This window comes from Cornus florida, unplaced genomic scaffold (assembly GCF_030987335.1).
Source record: "Cornus florida cultivar Cherokee Brave unplaced genomic scaffold, ASM3098733v1 CherokeeBrave_3.0.0_Hap2_Chr04, whole genome shotgun sequence".
NCBI lineage: Eukaryota > Viridiplantae > Streptophyta > Magnoliopsida > Cornales > Cornaceae > Cornus > Cornus florida.
The window spans coordinates 79,183,148-79,199,365 of record NW_026775574.1 but is presented as its reverse complement, the minus strand read 5'-3'; the positions used below and the strand labels follow the sequence as shown (position 1 = coordinate 79,199,365).

Below are 16,218 nucleotides of genomic sequence, written 5' to 3'. Positions count from 1 at the left end.
CTGTCAACAACACATGGTATGATAGTGGAGGTGATGCACTCCTACTGGAAGAAGCTGAGCTTGTGGGCATGGATGGGCGCAGGAAGCTGCTGATTGGGTGGCTTGTGGAGGACACTCCCAAACTCAAAGTTGTTTCTGTGGTGGGGATGGGGGGTTTGGGGAAAACCACCCTAGTAAAGAAAGTCTATGATGATAAGGAGGTGAAGAATCATTTCCAATGCCATACTTGGATCACTGTTTCTCAATCATTTAATCTCAGAGAACTTCTCCAAGATGTAATTCGGAAACTCTTCGATGAAGCCAAGCAACAGGCCCCTCAAAGATTGGAAACCATGGACGAGAACAACTTGAAAGCGGAAATCAAAGATTTCCTTCAACAGAGAAGGTACGTGCTTGTTTTAGATGACGTATGGCAAATACAAGCATGGGATGCTTTTAAATATGCATTCCCTGACAACAATAGTGGCAGCCGAATACTGCTCACGACCCGTATTGTTGGTGTAGCTTCTACGTCTTGTGTAGAATCTCCTGATCACATCTATACAATGAAACCATTGTCTCCAGAAGAGTCTTGGACTCTGTTCTGTAGGAAGACATTCCAAGGCAACCACTGCCCTCAACATTTAGAGGAACTCTCACGAAGTATCTTAGAAAAGTGTGAGGGCTTGCCACTTGCAGTTGTGGCAGTTAGTGGTGTTTTGGCTACGAAAGACAAAAGTAGAGTGCGTGATTGGGAATTGTTTCATCATAGCCTTGGTGCTCAGTCAGAAGGCCACGACAAACTTGAGAGTATGAAAAATGTACTCTCTCTTAGTTACTATGATTTGCCTTGCTATCTAAAATTATGTTTCTTGTATTTGGGTTTATTTCCTGAGGATTACGAGATTCAGCGCATGAGAGTGATTCGACTATGGATCGCAGAAGGATTTGTGGAAGTGAGAGTGGGATAGACAATGGAAGAAGTTGCTGAAGTCTATCTCAATGAGCTTATTAATAGAAGTTTGATCCAAGTGGCAGAGATAGATAGTATTGGAAGGCTTAGAGATTTTCGAATCCATGACCTTTTCCGTGAAGTAATTACTTCAAAGTTGAGAGAACAAAACATTGCTGCCATAGTAAGCAAAGGAAGCACAACATGTCCGGAAAAAGTTCGCCGCCTATTAATTAAGTATAGCTTGGGGAACTTGCAGCATACAAATCGTTTTCCTCAACTCCGTTCCTTGCTCATGTTTTCGGTGGAAGAACCTATATCCAAGTTGATGCCTATATTATTCAATGGTGGGGTTAGGTTGTTAAAGGTTTTGGACCTGAGGGGTGCTTCTTTGAAGATACTTCCAAATGAAGTTGGCAAACTATTTCATCTCAGGTATTTAAGCTTGAGGAGTACAGAGGTTGAAACGCTTCCGAAATCCATAGGTAAGCTTGAAAACCTTGAAACTTTGGATCTCAAACGCACCCACGTAATTGAGTTGCCTGTTCAGATCTTAAAGCTCCAGCGTCTTCGTCATCTCTTGGTGTACAACCCCGTCCACCATATTGACAATGGCTTTAAAGCGATGGTGGGAATAGGAGGATTGTCTTCCTTACAAAAACTTTGTTATATTCAAGTGAACCATGAGAATGGTGGAATTGTAATGGGAGAGCTAGGGAGACTGACCCAGCTGAGGAGATTGGGGATTAGGGACTTGAGAAGGGAGGATGGGAAGGCTTTGTGCTTCTCTCTTGAAAAGCTGAGTAACCTTCAATCATTGAACGTAGCTTCTGTAGAATGGAGGAATGGGATTGTTGATATTCAACACTTGTCTTCTCCTCCTCGATCTCTTCAACGGCTCTATTTGTGGGGAGGTTTAGAAAATTTTCCGCATTGGATAACTTCTTTTCATAACCTGGTGAAATTGTGGCTTCGGTATAGCAAGTTAAGGGATGATCCATTGCAATCCCTTCAAGATTTGCCCAATCTGATAGAAATTGGACTTGTTGATGCTTACCAAGGGGAGGAACTGTGTACCAAAGCGACAGGGTTTCAGAAGCTTAAGACATTAGAGCTTCAACGTTTAGAAAGATTGAGGTGGTTGAGAATGGAGAAGGGATCATTGCCTCATCTTGAAAAGCTGATTATTTGGAACTGTGAGTTGTTGGGAGAGGTACCCACTGGCTTTCAACATCTAACCAACCATAGACCTCGATGGGTCCTTTAGCTAATGTTTTGTTTTTATTTTATTTTTATGGATAACTGATGGTATTGTTCTTTGGGATTATTACATATAAATGAGGTTAGGGCTCCATATTTACTAAGAGGCTAAGTCAAAGTCAAATATTTCTCTAAAATGTGTTTGACCCAAAAGCTGAGGTGGCACATGAAAAAATACGATTTATAATGTGTGTTATCTAAAATGCCCTTCTTCCTATTTTATGTGTTGCCTAAAATGCCCTTTTCTATAATGACCTAATTGAAGCCCTAAAGCGCCTCTTTCATATTCCATTCGTGCAGGCAGCCCTCAGTCTTCCCCCTTCTCTGTAAAACGATCAACAAACCCCTAACCCTAACATTCCATTCGTTCAAGCAGACTTTTTTAGAGAGGGTTTTCAAAGAATCCCCAATTCATTCTTATCCCCTTTTCATAGAGTTTGAGGGTGAGGGAGAGCACATTTTTAGAGGGAATGTATCGATTTTAAAGAAAAATTCCCTAATCACAAGTTGTTTGTGCTAATTCCAACCCATTCAAGAGAGCGCCATCACTGCCAAACACTGCAAAATGACGAACTATCGGTGAGTTATAATTTTTTCCAATTTTGATTTATGAGTAATTTGTCTCTTCAGTTAATAATTTTTTGTTTTTTTTTTTGTTTTTTTTTTGTTTTTTTGACTCTTGAATCTTAAAGAAGCCCACCGTAATGGGATTGTCAAAGAGGTTGATCACGATCATGTAGACAACAGTACTCGTGAGGTAATTTAAATTATTCTCCTAATTAGGTTTTTGGGAAATTCAAGTGCCTTATTTCTAATTTTTTAACCAAATGGCCTTTATGTCCTGAATGGATTATATTGCAGAATTCTCTGCTATCTTACTACTCGCTCTGTGTCGACTCATCACCTTATAAGTCTTCACCCATGCTTGGTGCTTTCAGTACTGGTGAGGTAGGTTAAATTATTATATTTATGCCTTAATTGTTTGCTTTCACTCTTACGTTTTGGGGAAATTCAAGTGCGCCTTATTTCTATTTTTTTAACCCACTTTCCATGAGATTTGTTCCGTGTGCATCCTATCTCCTTTAAGCCTTTATGTCTGGTATAAATTCTTGAATAGGCTATATTGCAGACTTCTCTGGTATCTTATTACTCACCCTGTGTGGACTCATCACCTGAGAAGTCTTCACTCATGCTTACTGATACATTTGCTTTCCTTTGTTGTGTTATTTATAATTTTCCTAAAAGTAACTTAGTGATAGAATGGAATTAACATGGTGAAAAACTGAAAAAAAATAATATTAAATAATATTAGTTCTTGTTGTCTTCTTTGTTTGTGTGTGTGTCATCACACTCTAAAGCCTGCATATCTGTAGCAGAATATGTGTTGTGACTTTGCTTTCCTTTGTTACTATCTCAATCCATGTTAAGTTTTATCTTGTCCTTCCCTTTGCATTGTCTTCAATGTGGACCATGTCACTTTTGTCGCGTATGTAGTTTTTTTTTTTTCTAGTTGCATATGTAGTTATTGGTAACCAACTTAATCATTTTTTTATTTTAATTTATCTTATTCCCAATGTGTGTTGCTTCATTTGTCTCAACTCTCATGAATGCATTGCCAGGAAAGAAAAACCATCTGAAAATTGTATTTATTCCTAATTTTATTCGTTCTTGTGTTAGCAAGCATTTTCTCAATATTTGCATTTCTCCACACTCCATCTATGAACATGTTTGTTAATCACCCCTCATTCCATCCTATAAATTATGTATGGCTTATATAATAATTTTTTTAGTTTTAAAGGTATACGTCAACTACACATAAAAAAGCACTCCCCCACTTAATGTATCTTGTTTTAAATTCTGTAAGGAATGTCATCTTCAATTTGTCCTTCTATATGAACAATAAAGCCTAGGTAATGAAATTATTCGCATTTTAGTATCTAATAATTTTCAAATTTTGCTTTATCTTCATCTGTATTCCTAGTTTAAGTAAATTTACATTACAAAAATTTAGTTCTATTTTCTAGAATTTCTTTCAATACCTATAATTAGACTGTCCTCACATTAGTTCCATCAATCAAAATAATAGCACCAGTAAATGGTATGTTCTAAGTAATTTCAGCTTAATGTATATTTTCAGTTCATACATAACTAAGACAAAAGATAACGTCTCCATACTGATCCATGATGTAAAGTTATAGTAATTAGAAAGTCACTTGTTTTCCCCCCATATTTTCTCATTATAGTCACAATTCCATTATATGTGTCTTTTATATGTTAATATGTGCTATTTATTACTTTTTCCCTTTTCTAAGATACGTCATGTTACATTTCTTAAGACCCTATCACCAACTTCCAAGAAATCTTTAAAAATCATAGAAAGATCTTTCTTATTCTAGCTAAAGCTTTCTATTAGTCTTTCCACTAGCTAAACCATTTCCATTGTTGACCTTCTTAGCATAAAGCCACATCTAATTAGCACATCACTCACTCCCTAATCACTTACAATATTTTTGACAACTACCTACACCACCAGAATATCACTTCTCCATTTCTGGTTGAAACCCCATCACCATGGCCACCATCCACCATCCTAATTGTTTGCTAACAACTCCATTAAAACTCACCACTCTGACATTTGTAGATAACCATCAGTTCATCACAATCAACCTTACTGAAACCTAATTGCATAACTGTCATTGTTTATCCCATATTCACACCATGACAATCAAATTCACTTCCATAACCCTCCCACCTCCATTACCACCTCTCTCTAAAATTTCTTTTTTCCCCCCTTTCTCCAAAATTTCCATTTTCCTTTTCTAAGTTCTCTAAAATTGTTACTCTCTTCCTATTGAGATGTTCTCTAGACTCTTTTATTCTCTCTCTAAAATATCAGCAATTATGTCAAAGTACATCTATCCTCTTATTCTCTCTTTAAAAGTCAGTACCTTCTACTGAAATTTATTGTGATACTTCGTTCTCTTTAAAATATTTGTTTCTCTAAAATTCTAGCAACTCCATCCAAATCTTTTGGCAACTTTTTCTCACTTTAACATTTTATTACTATCTCGGTAAAATTACAAAAATTCTCTTGATTCTTCTTAAATTTTTCAGGATAGCTCTTACTTTTTCAGGTATTGTTGTAATTGGCTCCTGACTCTGGTATTGTTGTAATTAGAGACATCATAGAGTATTCCTTGGCAGATTATCCTGTTAATTTAAGTTTTTCATGCGTTTCACCTATCTTTTAGCTTGTTTACAGCCTACAAAATGGCTGATCTCATACTTAAAAAAGTCTCCTTACAGTGGGCAGTCTAAGCTTTCACCATGTCACCTAACCCATTTTTTTCATCAAATTATATATATATATATATATATATATATATATATATATATATATATATATATATAAAGTAGCATTTTGAATACTAAAGAGTTGAACTATCACAAAAATATACTAGGCCACGTAGAAATTCCCACATGTTGAAGAACCAGTTGGCTGGTAATTGTCCCTTCCACTTCCAGAACCTTTTCTCCTTTTGCTGATCGAAATACAAAAAGGAGAGATGACCCTGATTGGGTCTTCAATTTTCTTATCGCCCTTTAAGAAAGATAAAAGAATTAATATTTAGAAGTTGGATTTGATGTGACCTTATTTATAAATTCATGATAAGATAAATTATTCAAGCTTGAAACTTGAACGAAGACTCAAGAAAACGTCATCAGAATATCTCCCATCAGTTAACTGGACTCATGTACACTTATTTTGTGAAAGTAACATGTATGTGTGAGATTTGTCAAACCACCAAATTACAAATTCTGAGTTTCAATAAGAGTATATCCAAAGAAAACAAGGCTTGAAGTAGTTTTCAGTTTAGCATACATTTGCCAGTTTGAAGAGAGCCTTGAACTCCTAAGCATGCTAACTCCATTTTCTTTCTTTAATTCTTTGTTTCTGATGCACACTTTCTTATTTCTTTACATTAGAATAGCCTTCCTTAATTGATAATTATAGTAATATAAAATCTAAAGCATGTAGTTCCTATTTTGCAGCAGAACTACTGCATAAGACTTAGCTTAAATGAAGACTTGACATTTAAATTTGAATATCTGTGTCATGATTATTTTTAAAATTATTATTATTCAAAGTTTCGAATTGTCTGTTTTTATATTGCTTTTGTTCCTTATTATTATTATACAATGCCTTAATACCTTAATTTTTATTGTATGTGACAGTCACAGAGACAAAGTGGTTCTTTTGTTCCAACTACACACAGAGACAGAAAGAATACATACTTGTATTGGCCCAATTGGGAGCTAGAGGAAGTGGGATAGGAAGATCTCAGAATCCAAAAAGTACGTGAAATGATGTGGGATATTGGACATTTGTAATGTTAAACAGTGTCATTTTTTTTGCTGGTATTTTGCAATCTGTTGCTGTTAGCTATTTTCTAAGTTTTAAAGAAGAGTAGTTTTTGCAACTTTTGATTGTGGATCAGGTTGGTATGTTTTTGCAATCATATATTGTATGGCTTATTATACTGGCATCTACCTTCGATCGAATCAAATGAAGTTACTCTTTTGGGTTTTCATGAATTAGTATTGCATAACTTATTATATTAGGATCTAACTAAATTTTCTTCGACTATTACATGAATGTACTATAAGAAAAACACAAAATAACCCAAAATATTCTTCAAGCTAGCTAAGTGAGTGTTTAGAAAACATGGTACCTGGAAGCCAAAAAGTAGTACCTTTAGTTCAAAAATGTGGTACCTTCGCAAAAGGGACTTATTTTTGCAATTGAAAATGGTATTACACCACACACCGCTAATTAGGTTACACATTAGATTAATAAACAGCTCCATTAGGGCCATGAATAACATAATATATTCTCCAAGCTAGTTAAGCGAGTGTTTAAAAACCATGGTACCTGGACGCCAAAAAAAAGGGACTTATTTTTGCAATTGAAAATTGTATTAAACCCCACACCGCTAATTAGGTTACACATTACATCTATAAACAGCTCCATTAGGGCCATGAATAACACAAAATATTCTCCAAGCTAGCTAAGCGAGTGTTTAAAAAACATAGTATCTAGATGCCAAAAAATAGTACCTTTAGTTCAAAAATATGGTACCTTTGGAAACAAAGTGGTACATTCACAAAGGGACTTATTTTTCCAATTGAAAATGGTATTACACCCCACACCACTAATTAGGTTGCACATTAGATAAATAAACAGCTCCATTAGGGCCATGATTAACACAATATATTCTCCAAGCTAGCTAAGCGAGTGTTTAAAAAACATGGTACCTGGACGCCAAAAAAAGGAACTTATTTTTACAATTGAAAATAGTATTAAACCCTACACCGCTAATTAGGTTGCACATTACATCTATAAACAACTCCATTTGGGCCATGAATAACACAAAATATTCTCCAAGCTAGCTAAGCGAGTGTTTAGAAAACATAGTACCTGGACGCCAAAAAGTAGTACCTTTAGTTCAAAAACATGGTACATTTGGAAAAAAAGTAGTACCTTCGTAAAAGAGACTTATTTTTGCAATTGAAAATGGTATTACACCCCACACCGCTAATTAGGTTACACATTACTTCTATAAACAGCTCCATTAGGGCCATAAATAACACAAAATATTCTCTAAGCTAGCTAAGCGAATGTTTAAAAAACATGGTATCTGGACGCCAAAAAAAGGGACTTAATTTTGCAATTGAAAATGGTATTAAACCCCACACCACTAATTAGGTTGCACATTACATCAATAAACAGCTCCATTAGGGCTATGAATAACACAAAATATTCTCCAAGCTAATTAAGCGAGTGTTTAGAAAACATGGTACCTGGACGCCAAAAAGTGGTACCTTTAGTTCAAAAACATGGTACCTTCGGAAAAAAAAGTGGTACCTTCGCAAAAGGGGCTTATTTTTGCAATTGAAAATAGTATTAAACCCCACACCGCTAATTAGGTTGCACATTACATCTATAAACATCTCCATTACGGCCATAAATAACACAAAATATTCTCCAAGCTAGCTAAGGGAGTATTTAAAAAATATGGTATCTGGACGCCAAAAAGTGGTACCTTTAGTTCAAAAACGTGGTACCTTTGGAAAAAAAAATGGTACCTTCGCAAAAGGACTTATTTTTGCAATTGAAAATAGTATTACACCACACACCGCTAATTAGGTTACACATTAGGGCCATGAATAACACAAAATATTCTCCAAGCTAGCTAAGCGAGTGTTTAAAAAATATGGTACCTGGACGTCAAAAAAAGGGACTTATTTTTGCAATTGAAAATGATATTAAACCACACACCGCAAATTAGGGTGCTCATTACATCTATAAACAGCTCCATTAGGGCCATGAATAACACAAAATATTCTCCAAGTTAGCTAAGCGAGTGTTTAAAAAACATGGTACTTGGACGCCAAAAAAAGGGACTTATTTTTGCAATTGAAAATGATATTAAACCACACACCGCTAATTAGATTTCTCATTACATCTATAAACAGCTCCATTAGGGCCATGAATAACACAAAATATTCTCCAAGCTAGCTAAGCGATTGTTTAAAAAACATGGTACCTGGACGCCAAAAAAAGGAACTTAATTTTGCAATTGAAAATGGTATTAAATCCCATACCGCTAATTAGGTTGCATATTACATCAATAAACAGCTCCATTAAGGCTATGAATAACACAAAATATTCTCCAAGTTAGATAAGCGAGTGTTTAGAAAACATAGTACCTGGACGCCAAAAAATGGTATCTTTAGTTCAAAAAAATGGTACCTTTGGAAAAAAAGTGCTACCTTCGTAAAAGGGACTTATTTTTGCAATTGAAAATAGTATTAAACCCCACACCGCTAATTAGGTTGCACATTACATCTATAAACAGCTCCATTACAGCCATGAATAACACAAAATATTCTCAAAGCTAGCTAAGCGAGTGTTTAGAAAACATGGTACCTAGACGCCAAAAATGTGTACCTTTAGTTCAAAAACGTGGTACATTTAGAAAAAAAGTGGTACCTTCACAAAATGGATTTATTTTTGCAATTGAAAATGGTATTACACCCCACACCGCTAATTAGGTTACACATTAGGACTATGAATAACACAAAATATTCTCCAAGCTAGCTAAGCGAGTGTTTAAAAAACATTGTACCTGGACACAAAAAAAAAGGACTTATTTTTGCAATTGAAAATGATATTAAACCACACACCGCTAATTAGGTTGCTCATTACATCTATAAACAGCTCCATTAGGGCCATGAATAACACAAAATATTCTCCAAGTTAGCTAAGCGAATGTTTAAAAAACATGGTACCTAGACGCCAAAAAAAAGGACTTAATTTTGCAAGTGAAAATGGTATTAAACCCTACACCGCTAATTAGGTTGCACATTACATCAATAAATAGCTCCATTAGGGCTATGAATAACACAAAATATTCTCTAAGCTAACTAAGCGGGTGTTTAGAAAACATGGTACCTGGATGCCAAAAAGTGGTACATTTAGTTCAAAAACATGGTACCTTTGGAAAAAAAGTGGAACCTTCGGAAAAGGGACTTATTTTTGCAATTGAAAATGGTATTAAACCCCACACCGCTAATTAGGTTGCTCATTACATCTATAAACAGCTCCATTAGGACCATAAATAACACAAAATATTCTCCAAACTAGCTAAGCGAGTGTTTAGAAAACAAGGTTGCGAAATATAAATAAATAAGTTAAAAATGATAAGAAGGGTATTTTAGCCTACACAAATTCTAAACAAATTTTAGCAAAATATGCTCTACTTATGAAATTGAACAATTAATGAAGCAAATTCTAGTGCAGTAATTTTAGCGAAATATGCCCTACTTTCTCTTTCTTTGTGACCCCTGCTCGGGAACTCCAATTAATAAAGCAAATTCTGGTGCAGTAATTATTTTGAGATCCTGTAGTCTTCCAGACTGGAACCTGTTTCTCTAAAGTTGTAAGGTAGTCTTTGTGGGTTAACCTGTTTATTGTTCCTTCAATGTAAATCAGCTGTTTTTAAAATTTTCATGGTCTGTATTTTAGCACTGCTTCTCAAGGTTCCAATGCTCATGCTCTTGGTCTGGTTTTGCTTTGTGTCCCTCCAGAAATTTCACTTAATTGATTTGGAAATCTTATCTGGAAACACGAACACAAGCAAGACTAATTTCTTTTAAATGCATTGGAAATTGTAATTTGCTGTTTTTCAGTTTGGGTGTTCATGGTATTAGTGACCCGACTCGACTATGAGATAATAGCAGCATTCTCTTTCCAAATGAAATTTTCTTCCTCAAGCTGACATGTTAGACAATTTCCATTAGCAAAAGATTCAAAGCTATGATGTCGTATAAGTTCAGAAATTAGAAAGAGAATTTTGTATTCTCCCGTTTGGCATGTTTCTACACAGAAATTTGTGGTGCACACGCAAAGCATCAACATTTTTCAGTTGGGATTTGGGAACCCTCAAACAAAAGATCCATCAACTACATAGAGCATCAACATTTTTCAAAGCTTCAAAAACCAGAACATAGTGAAATCAAAAGAGATCAATCGATCAATGAACAAACCCTAAAAAAGAATTAAGCAAACATGATGAACATAGATGAGCTCGGAAGGACAGCGATGGAAGCTCAGTTGTTGATTTTGATGGTGGTGATGCCTTTCCATTTGGAAATGACCATCTTCTGTACATCGTTTCTCATCTTCACCTCGATCCGGTCTTTCTCATTTCCAACATCAATGAGCCTGGGATGGCAACAAGCGCTAAACCTGAGCCTTGAGCCTAGGCGCGCCTTTAACAACACTGATGGGATTCACAATGAGAACTATCCGACTGAACCTCTGAATCAATTCTGCAAAACGAATGGCATGTTCAAACGTCATGGAATATGATATTACCCAATACCACTTATGATATGGATATGCAGTGGCATTTGTATTTCCTAACCACAAATAGGGAAAAAAATACTATGAAAAAAGCAAAAAACTCTGAATCACCTATCTAGATCATAACCGCCCACTCCCAAAACAAAGTCCATGTCGACAACGCCATATTTAGCCAGCTTTAACTGTGTCATCCCATTGATATGTTGACAAAAGTGCACCAAAAATCCAAAAGCTGCAGAATCAATAGCATGCCAAGGAAAGATGAAAGAGAATTCACTGTTCATTTAACATAAAGCTATACCAGTAGAACATATATGACAAATTAAGCAACATACTAGCACAAGGCTATACCATAAACTATTACATGAATAAGTTGAATAATTGAACCTATTGAGCACTTTCAGTATTAACCCTAGTTTGTTATAGACATGTAAGCTTCAAATGCATTCTTAAATTTTCATTTCTATTTTTTTAATTTTATACCCCATTGACTGCACAAACAGATACCTATTGTGTAAAATATTGTAATTACTTTTTGTGTTCAGAAATTTTAAAATAAGAAATTTCACATAATGCAATTTTCAGTAGACGAGTTGACCATAACATTGATATAGAAAAATATATATCAAAACCAGACTAAAGTTAAATTTGGCTTGTCAAAAGGCAACAGCAAAACCCACAGCTGAACTAACCGAAGAAGTGCCTAAACTTCAAAGAATCGATCATTATGCCGGAATCAAATAGATATAAAAATGCCAACAACCGTTTTACCACTTTCCACATTCATACAAGTTCAGTTTCTCTTGGAACAGTCTAAAAACACCTCTAACCCTCCCAATTCAATGAGTAACCACATTTCAAAGATACAAGTAAAATCTATCTATGTACAAGGTGAAAGCCTAACTGAATTCGCTTTGTCAACACCTCCAATTCAGCCTCAGTCACCAAATCTATCTGCCAACATTATACAATGAAGAGCATAAAGATAGTAGAAAAAGAATTCATTGAATTCCAAAGGAAGTCATAATAAGTCAGCTATAGTTCCTGATTATTGAGAAGAAATCTAATATACCTTGTTTAAAATAATACTAGCAACCAATGAACCCTCAATATCCACCTCACCAAACTGCAATGAAAAACGAGAAAAAAGGCATAAGAAAGTGAGGTTTTACTTGAACCAGTAGTAGAACTGTAAAAAAATAAAAGTTCAGTTTTGAGTATAGACAAGAAATTGGCCTCTGGCCACTCTAGACTATGGGTTAATGTTCATGTTTCACAAACTTTGCAATAGAAATAACTTTTTTTTATTGAATATAGCAAACGGCATAATCCTTTGGTGGCTGATCAGTGTGCAGTCATTACCAGCATGAGACAATGCCAATAACATGCATATATGAAAAGTTTGACAACAACAACCAGGAAACATGGGGTTCCAAAATAGTGATCCACCAGAGTCTTACACCAATTATGTACTAGAATTAACATTTTGGTTTTGGTTATCTAAAGATGAGGTGTTTATAAGCAACGGTAAAACTGGTATATTGGCTTAGGGTTGAGAAATCTATGAAAAACTGATTTTTTATTTTTTATTTTTATTTTTAATTCTTCTACTTTGTGTGCTTGCTTTACATTGAGATTGGGAAAGTAAAAACAGAGAAGGTGATTGAGCTGAAAAGTTGTATTGCTCATGCCCCCACTGTTTGATTACTGAGAAATTGAAAGAAAGGAAAAACAAATGATATATTGATTGTCAAGTTCGTTTTTGTGGTTGGCAGAATTGGATTTTTATTTTGAAAATTTCGTTATATAGTTGATTGTTTAATTACAATTCGCAGAAAGACAATTTACTTTTTTGTTGCAGTGATTAATAACATTATGTAGATTACCACTGTCACAAAGGGTTTTATTTTGGAATTCAAAAGCCAATTTTATCTTTTGGCTTAAATTAGTCGTTCACATTTGGACCAAATTTGAAAACTGAATTTTTTAAAACTTGGGCCAGCTTTGATCAACCCAAGAGCTTTTAAGTTTCAGATTTCTTGTTAAGCTTTTAAGCTCCAGATTTCTTGGTCATGTTTCACCAGATTTTAACTGAGCTATTAATTTTTTTTTACTTTCTTTTTGATGTTATGGTTGGGATTTTATGGTTGAATTAGTGGAGTTTAAATAGGATTCATCCCTACAAATTTTCAACAGACTCTGTTTCAACAACCAGATTTTCTGATTTTGACGACGTGCCTAATTCAAGAGATTGAGCAAGGAGATAGGAAGAAAAACAGAGCTTGAACCGGGAGAGAGAAAACTAAAAATTGGACCGGGCTAGCTTTTGCAGAGGAATAAGAAGTTGCTGCCCTTTATATTATTATTATTTTCTTTGCTTCTACTCTTCTCCTATTTACTCCAGATTTTGGTTAAAATAACAGCACTAGTTTTTAAAGTTGCTGCTCTTAGTTTTTGGCTGTTGGTCTTCTCCTATTTACTGGACAATTTTTTTCCATTGTTTGAATTATAATCTTGCAATGTTGTAGAAGATTTCAAGTCATTTTTCTTGTAGTGCAGTGGTAGAAGTCTTTTTCACCCCTTGTTTAACAAGTTTTGAATTAAACATATTAGACTGACTACAGTAAACTAAAACCGTATTGACTACAGTAAACCATAAACAAATTAGAAATTAATTATCTTAGACTTACCTAAAGCCATGGTGAGAAGGCTATAAACAATTTGCTAACCGCTGGCCCAAATTTGAATATTTGGAGCTGATGAATCCCTTCTCGAGCCTCCAAAAAAGATACAATATAAATAAGATTAAATATTTAATGGGGAATAAGTCGAATCAAAATTTACCAGTTTGGCATGCCGATGAGAAAGGGAAGGAAACATTTTTGTGACGGAGTTCCCAACTCGACCTTCTTTTCATCCCAAGCCTTCACATAACCATTAATTTCTCAGAAATATTAGGAGAGGTTGCCAGAAAAGATGTCATGGAAACTGAAGAAGCAAAAATGAAACAAAAAAATGACATGATTACTCTTTTCCATTGTTATACAACCTAGAATAGAATCAATCATATATTCATATTGACAAAAGATTTAAATCTCCATTCCACCACTCATTTTATATCCATCTAATGTTTATCCAACACCATCAACATGACTTATCAAATAAAAAAGAAAAGTAAAAAAACAGAGGAACCAAGATGGGGGGACAAAAAAAAAAAAGCAACAAAAAATAATGGACGAGCAGAGATCTCAAAAGAACAAAGTCATATAACATACTCACATAAACAAACCGGAAGAACAAAAAAAAAAAACCTAGATTGATTATATTAATAGATCTACAAATATAGAAACATGAGTTGTACGGAGAAATCAGATCAAAAGGTTCGAAAAAAGAAAAATAAATGATCTTTGCTTATATTCAGAAGATATTCAAGAATCATTGGCATATATGGTCTATTTTGATATCAGCAATGCTTTAAAGAAAAAAATTGTAGGTTAAGTTCTAAATAGAGACACTTTTCACTATTTCTTGCCCACTTAGAAAAGCATTGATTATAGAGGGAAAAAAATGCACAGCAACGCAATTGTAAAACTCGAGACTAGGGGGAGTAAAACTATGATCAAAACTCTTCCAGTATGAAAAACCACAAAGATAGGAAAGCAAAACTAGAAACTAGGGGTAAGACTTGAAAAAAATTCACCAACAAAGAATTCCTACAGAAAAACTGGAACATTCCTAGGTCACGTAATAGAATTTACAAAAACCAGGAATTAGATCCTCGTGCGCTAATGAATCAGAGTGATGATTTTCGCGATGATAAAAAGTTCCAACAGAAGTTGCAGCAGCTGAATTTGCCATCAAATCACTTAAAGAATCAAGCATCCGAGATACCAAAAAAAAAAGGCAAGCGAGGGCCCAGGTACCTCTTTCACCAAGACCAAGAGTAAAACAGAAGATAAAACAACTAGCATGCAAAAAATCTCCAACTCTTTCTGGTCCAAGAAGCCCAAAACACTTATACCATCTACCAAATATCTAAGTTCACCAACTAATTTAATCATGCAAACTTTAATCAGCGAGGAAACTTAATTTTGTGACTTTATAACCTTGCTTTTAGATATGGCCACCTCACAAGATCATTGTCATGGCATTTTTTCATTGTATCATTTGTACAAACACATGCAATACAAAAATCACTTTAAATTAGTAGGCTTCTTCAAGGGGGGAAAAAGTAGAAGAAAACCTAAATGACAACAATATAAAGTGGCTTTTGAATTCAAACAATCAAAGGAATTTATGATTTTGAGAAAAAGAAAATCAATTTATGATTCACGAAAGGAACTCCAACATATACTCACACATATCTGTTAGGGTTCAAGCTTTTCTGATTTTGTTTCAGAATTTACAAATGAAATTTCAGCCAAAGAAATTCAAATCAAATATGCTTACATGAGCGGATGTGATGAGAAACTCCAACACTCAAATGGCACGATAAATCAACCACCATCAGTCTTGTAGTGTGTCTATGACTCTGTATACACGCAAACAATCAAACACACACACCCACACCCACATATATATATATAGATTTACATATATAGAAACACATATAACACTATAATTGGATTATATCAGTAATCCAATTTGTCACGAAAGGCACGGAAATGGTTAGAGGATTGTTGATCGCTGCTGTTTACAGAGAAGGGGGGAGAGAGAGGTCGGCACGAATGGAATGTGAAAAGAGGAATTAGTAAGTGTACAAAAGGGTATTTTAGGCAATACATAAAATAGGAAGAAGGGTACTTTAGGCAACAGAAATATGAAACAGTATTTTTTCATGTGCCACCTCAGCCTTTGGGTCAAACACATTTTAGAGAAACTTTGAGACTTTGACTCAGCCTCTAAGTAAATATAGTGCCCTAACCTCATTTATATGTAATGATCCCTTGTTCTTTTCCCTTTTTCAAGTGATTAAGTTGTTGTATATTGTGTTACATTGTTTTAAGCTTTCTTGTGTTTTTTTTTTTTTTTTCAAATTGAGGAAAATTTAGTTTTAAGCTTCTTGTGTTTTATTTTTTATTTTTTATTTATTGAAATC

The 16,218-nt window shown here is 34.7% G+C and overlaps 2 protein-coding genes and 1 long non-coding RNA gene across 3 annotated transcripts; 2 read left to right on the top strand and 1 right to left on the bottom strand.

Annotated features, from left to right (window-relative positions):
* Window positions 1–68: 68 nt before the first annotated feature.
* LOC132305172 (disease resistance protein RPM1-like) lies at window positions 69–950 on the top strand. The gene has a single exon (XM_059802851.1). The coding sequence runs from the start codon at window positions 69–71 to the stop codon at window positions 948–950; it is 882 nt and encodes a 293-aa protein (XP_059658834.1).
* Window positions 951–953: 3 nt separating this feature from the next.
* Window positions 954–2,198, top strand: LOC132305171 (disease resistance protein RPM1-like). The gene has a single exon (XM_059802850.1). The coding sequence runs from the start codon at window positions 954–956 to the stop codon at window positions 2,196–2,198; it is 1,245 nt and encodes a 414-aa protein (XP_059658833.1).
* Window positions 2,199–11,764: 9,566 nt separating this feature from the next.
* LOC132302275 (uncharacterized) lies at window positions 11,765–15,835 on the bottom strand. The gene is made up of 4 exons (XR_009480798.1): window positions 15,570–15,835; window positions 13,811–14,108; window positions 12,193–12,246; window positions 11,765–12,074 (listed from the first exon to the last, which is right to left on the bottom strand). It is a non-coding gene; the product is annotated as an uncharacterized LOC132302275 (long non-coding RNA).
* Between the last annotated feature and the right edge of the window lie 383 nt (window positions 15,836–16,218).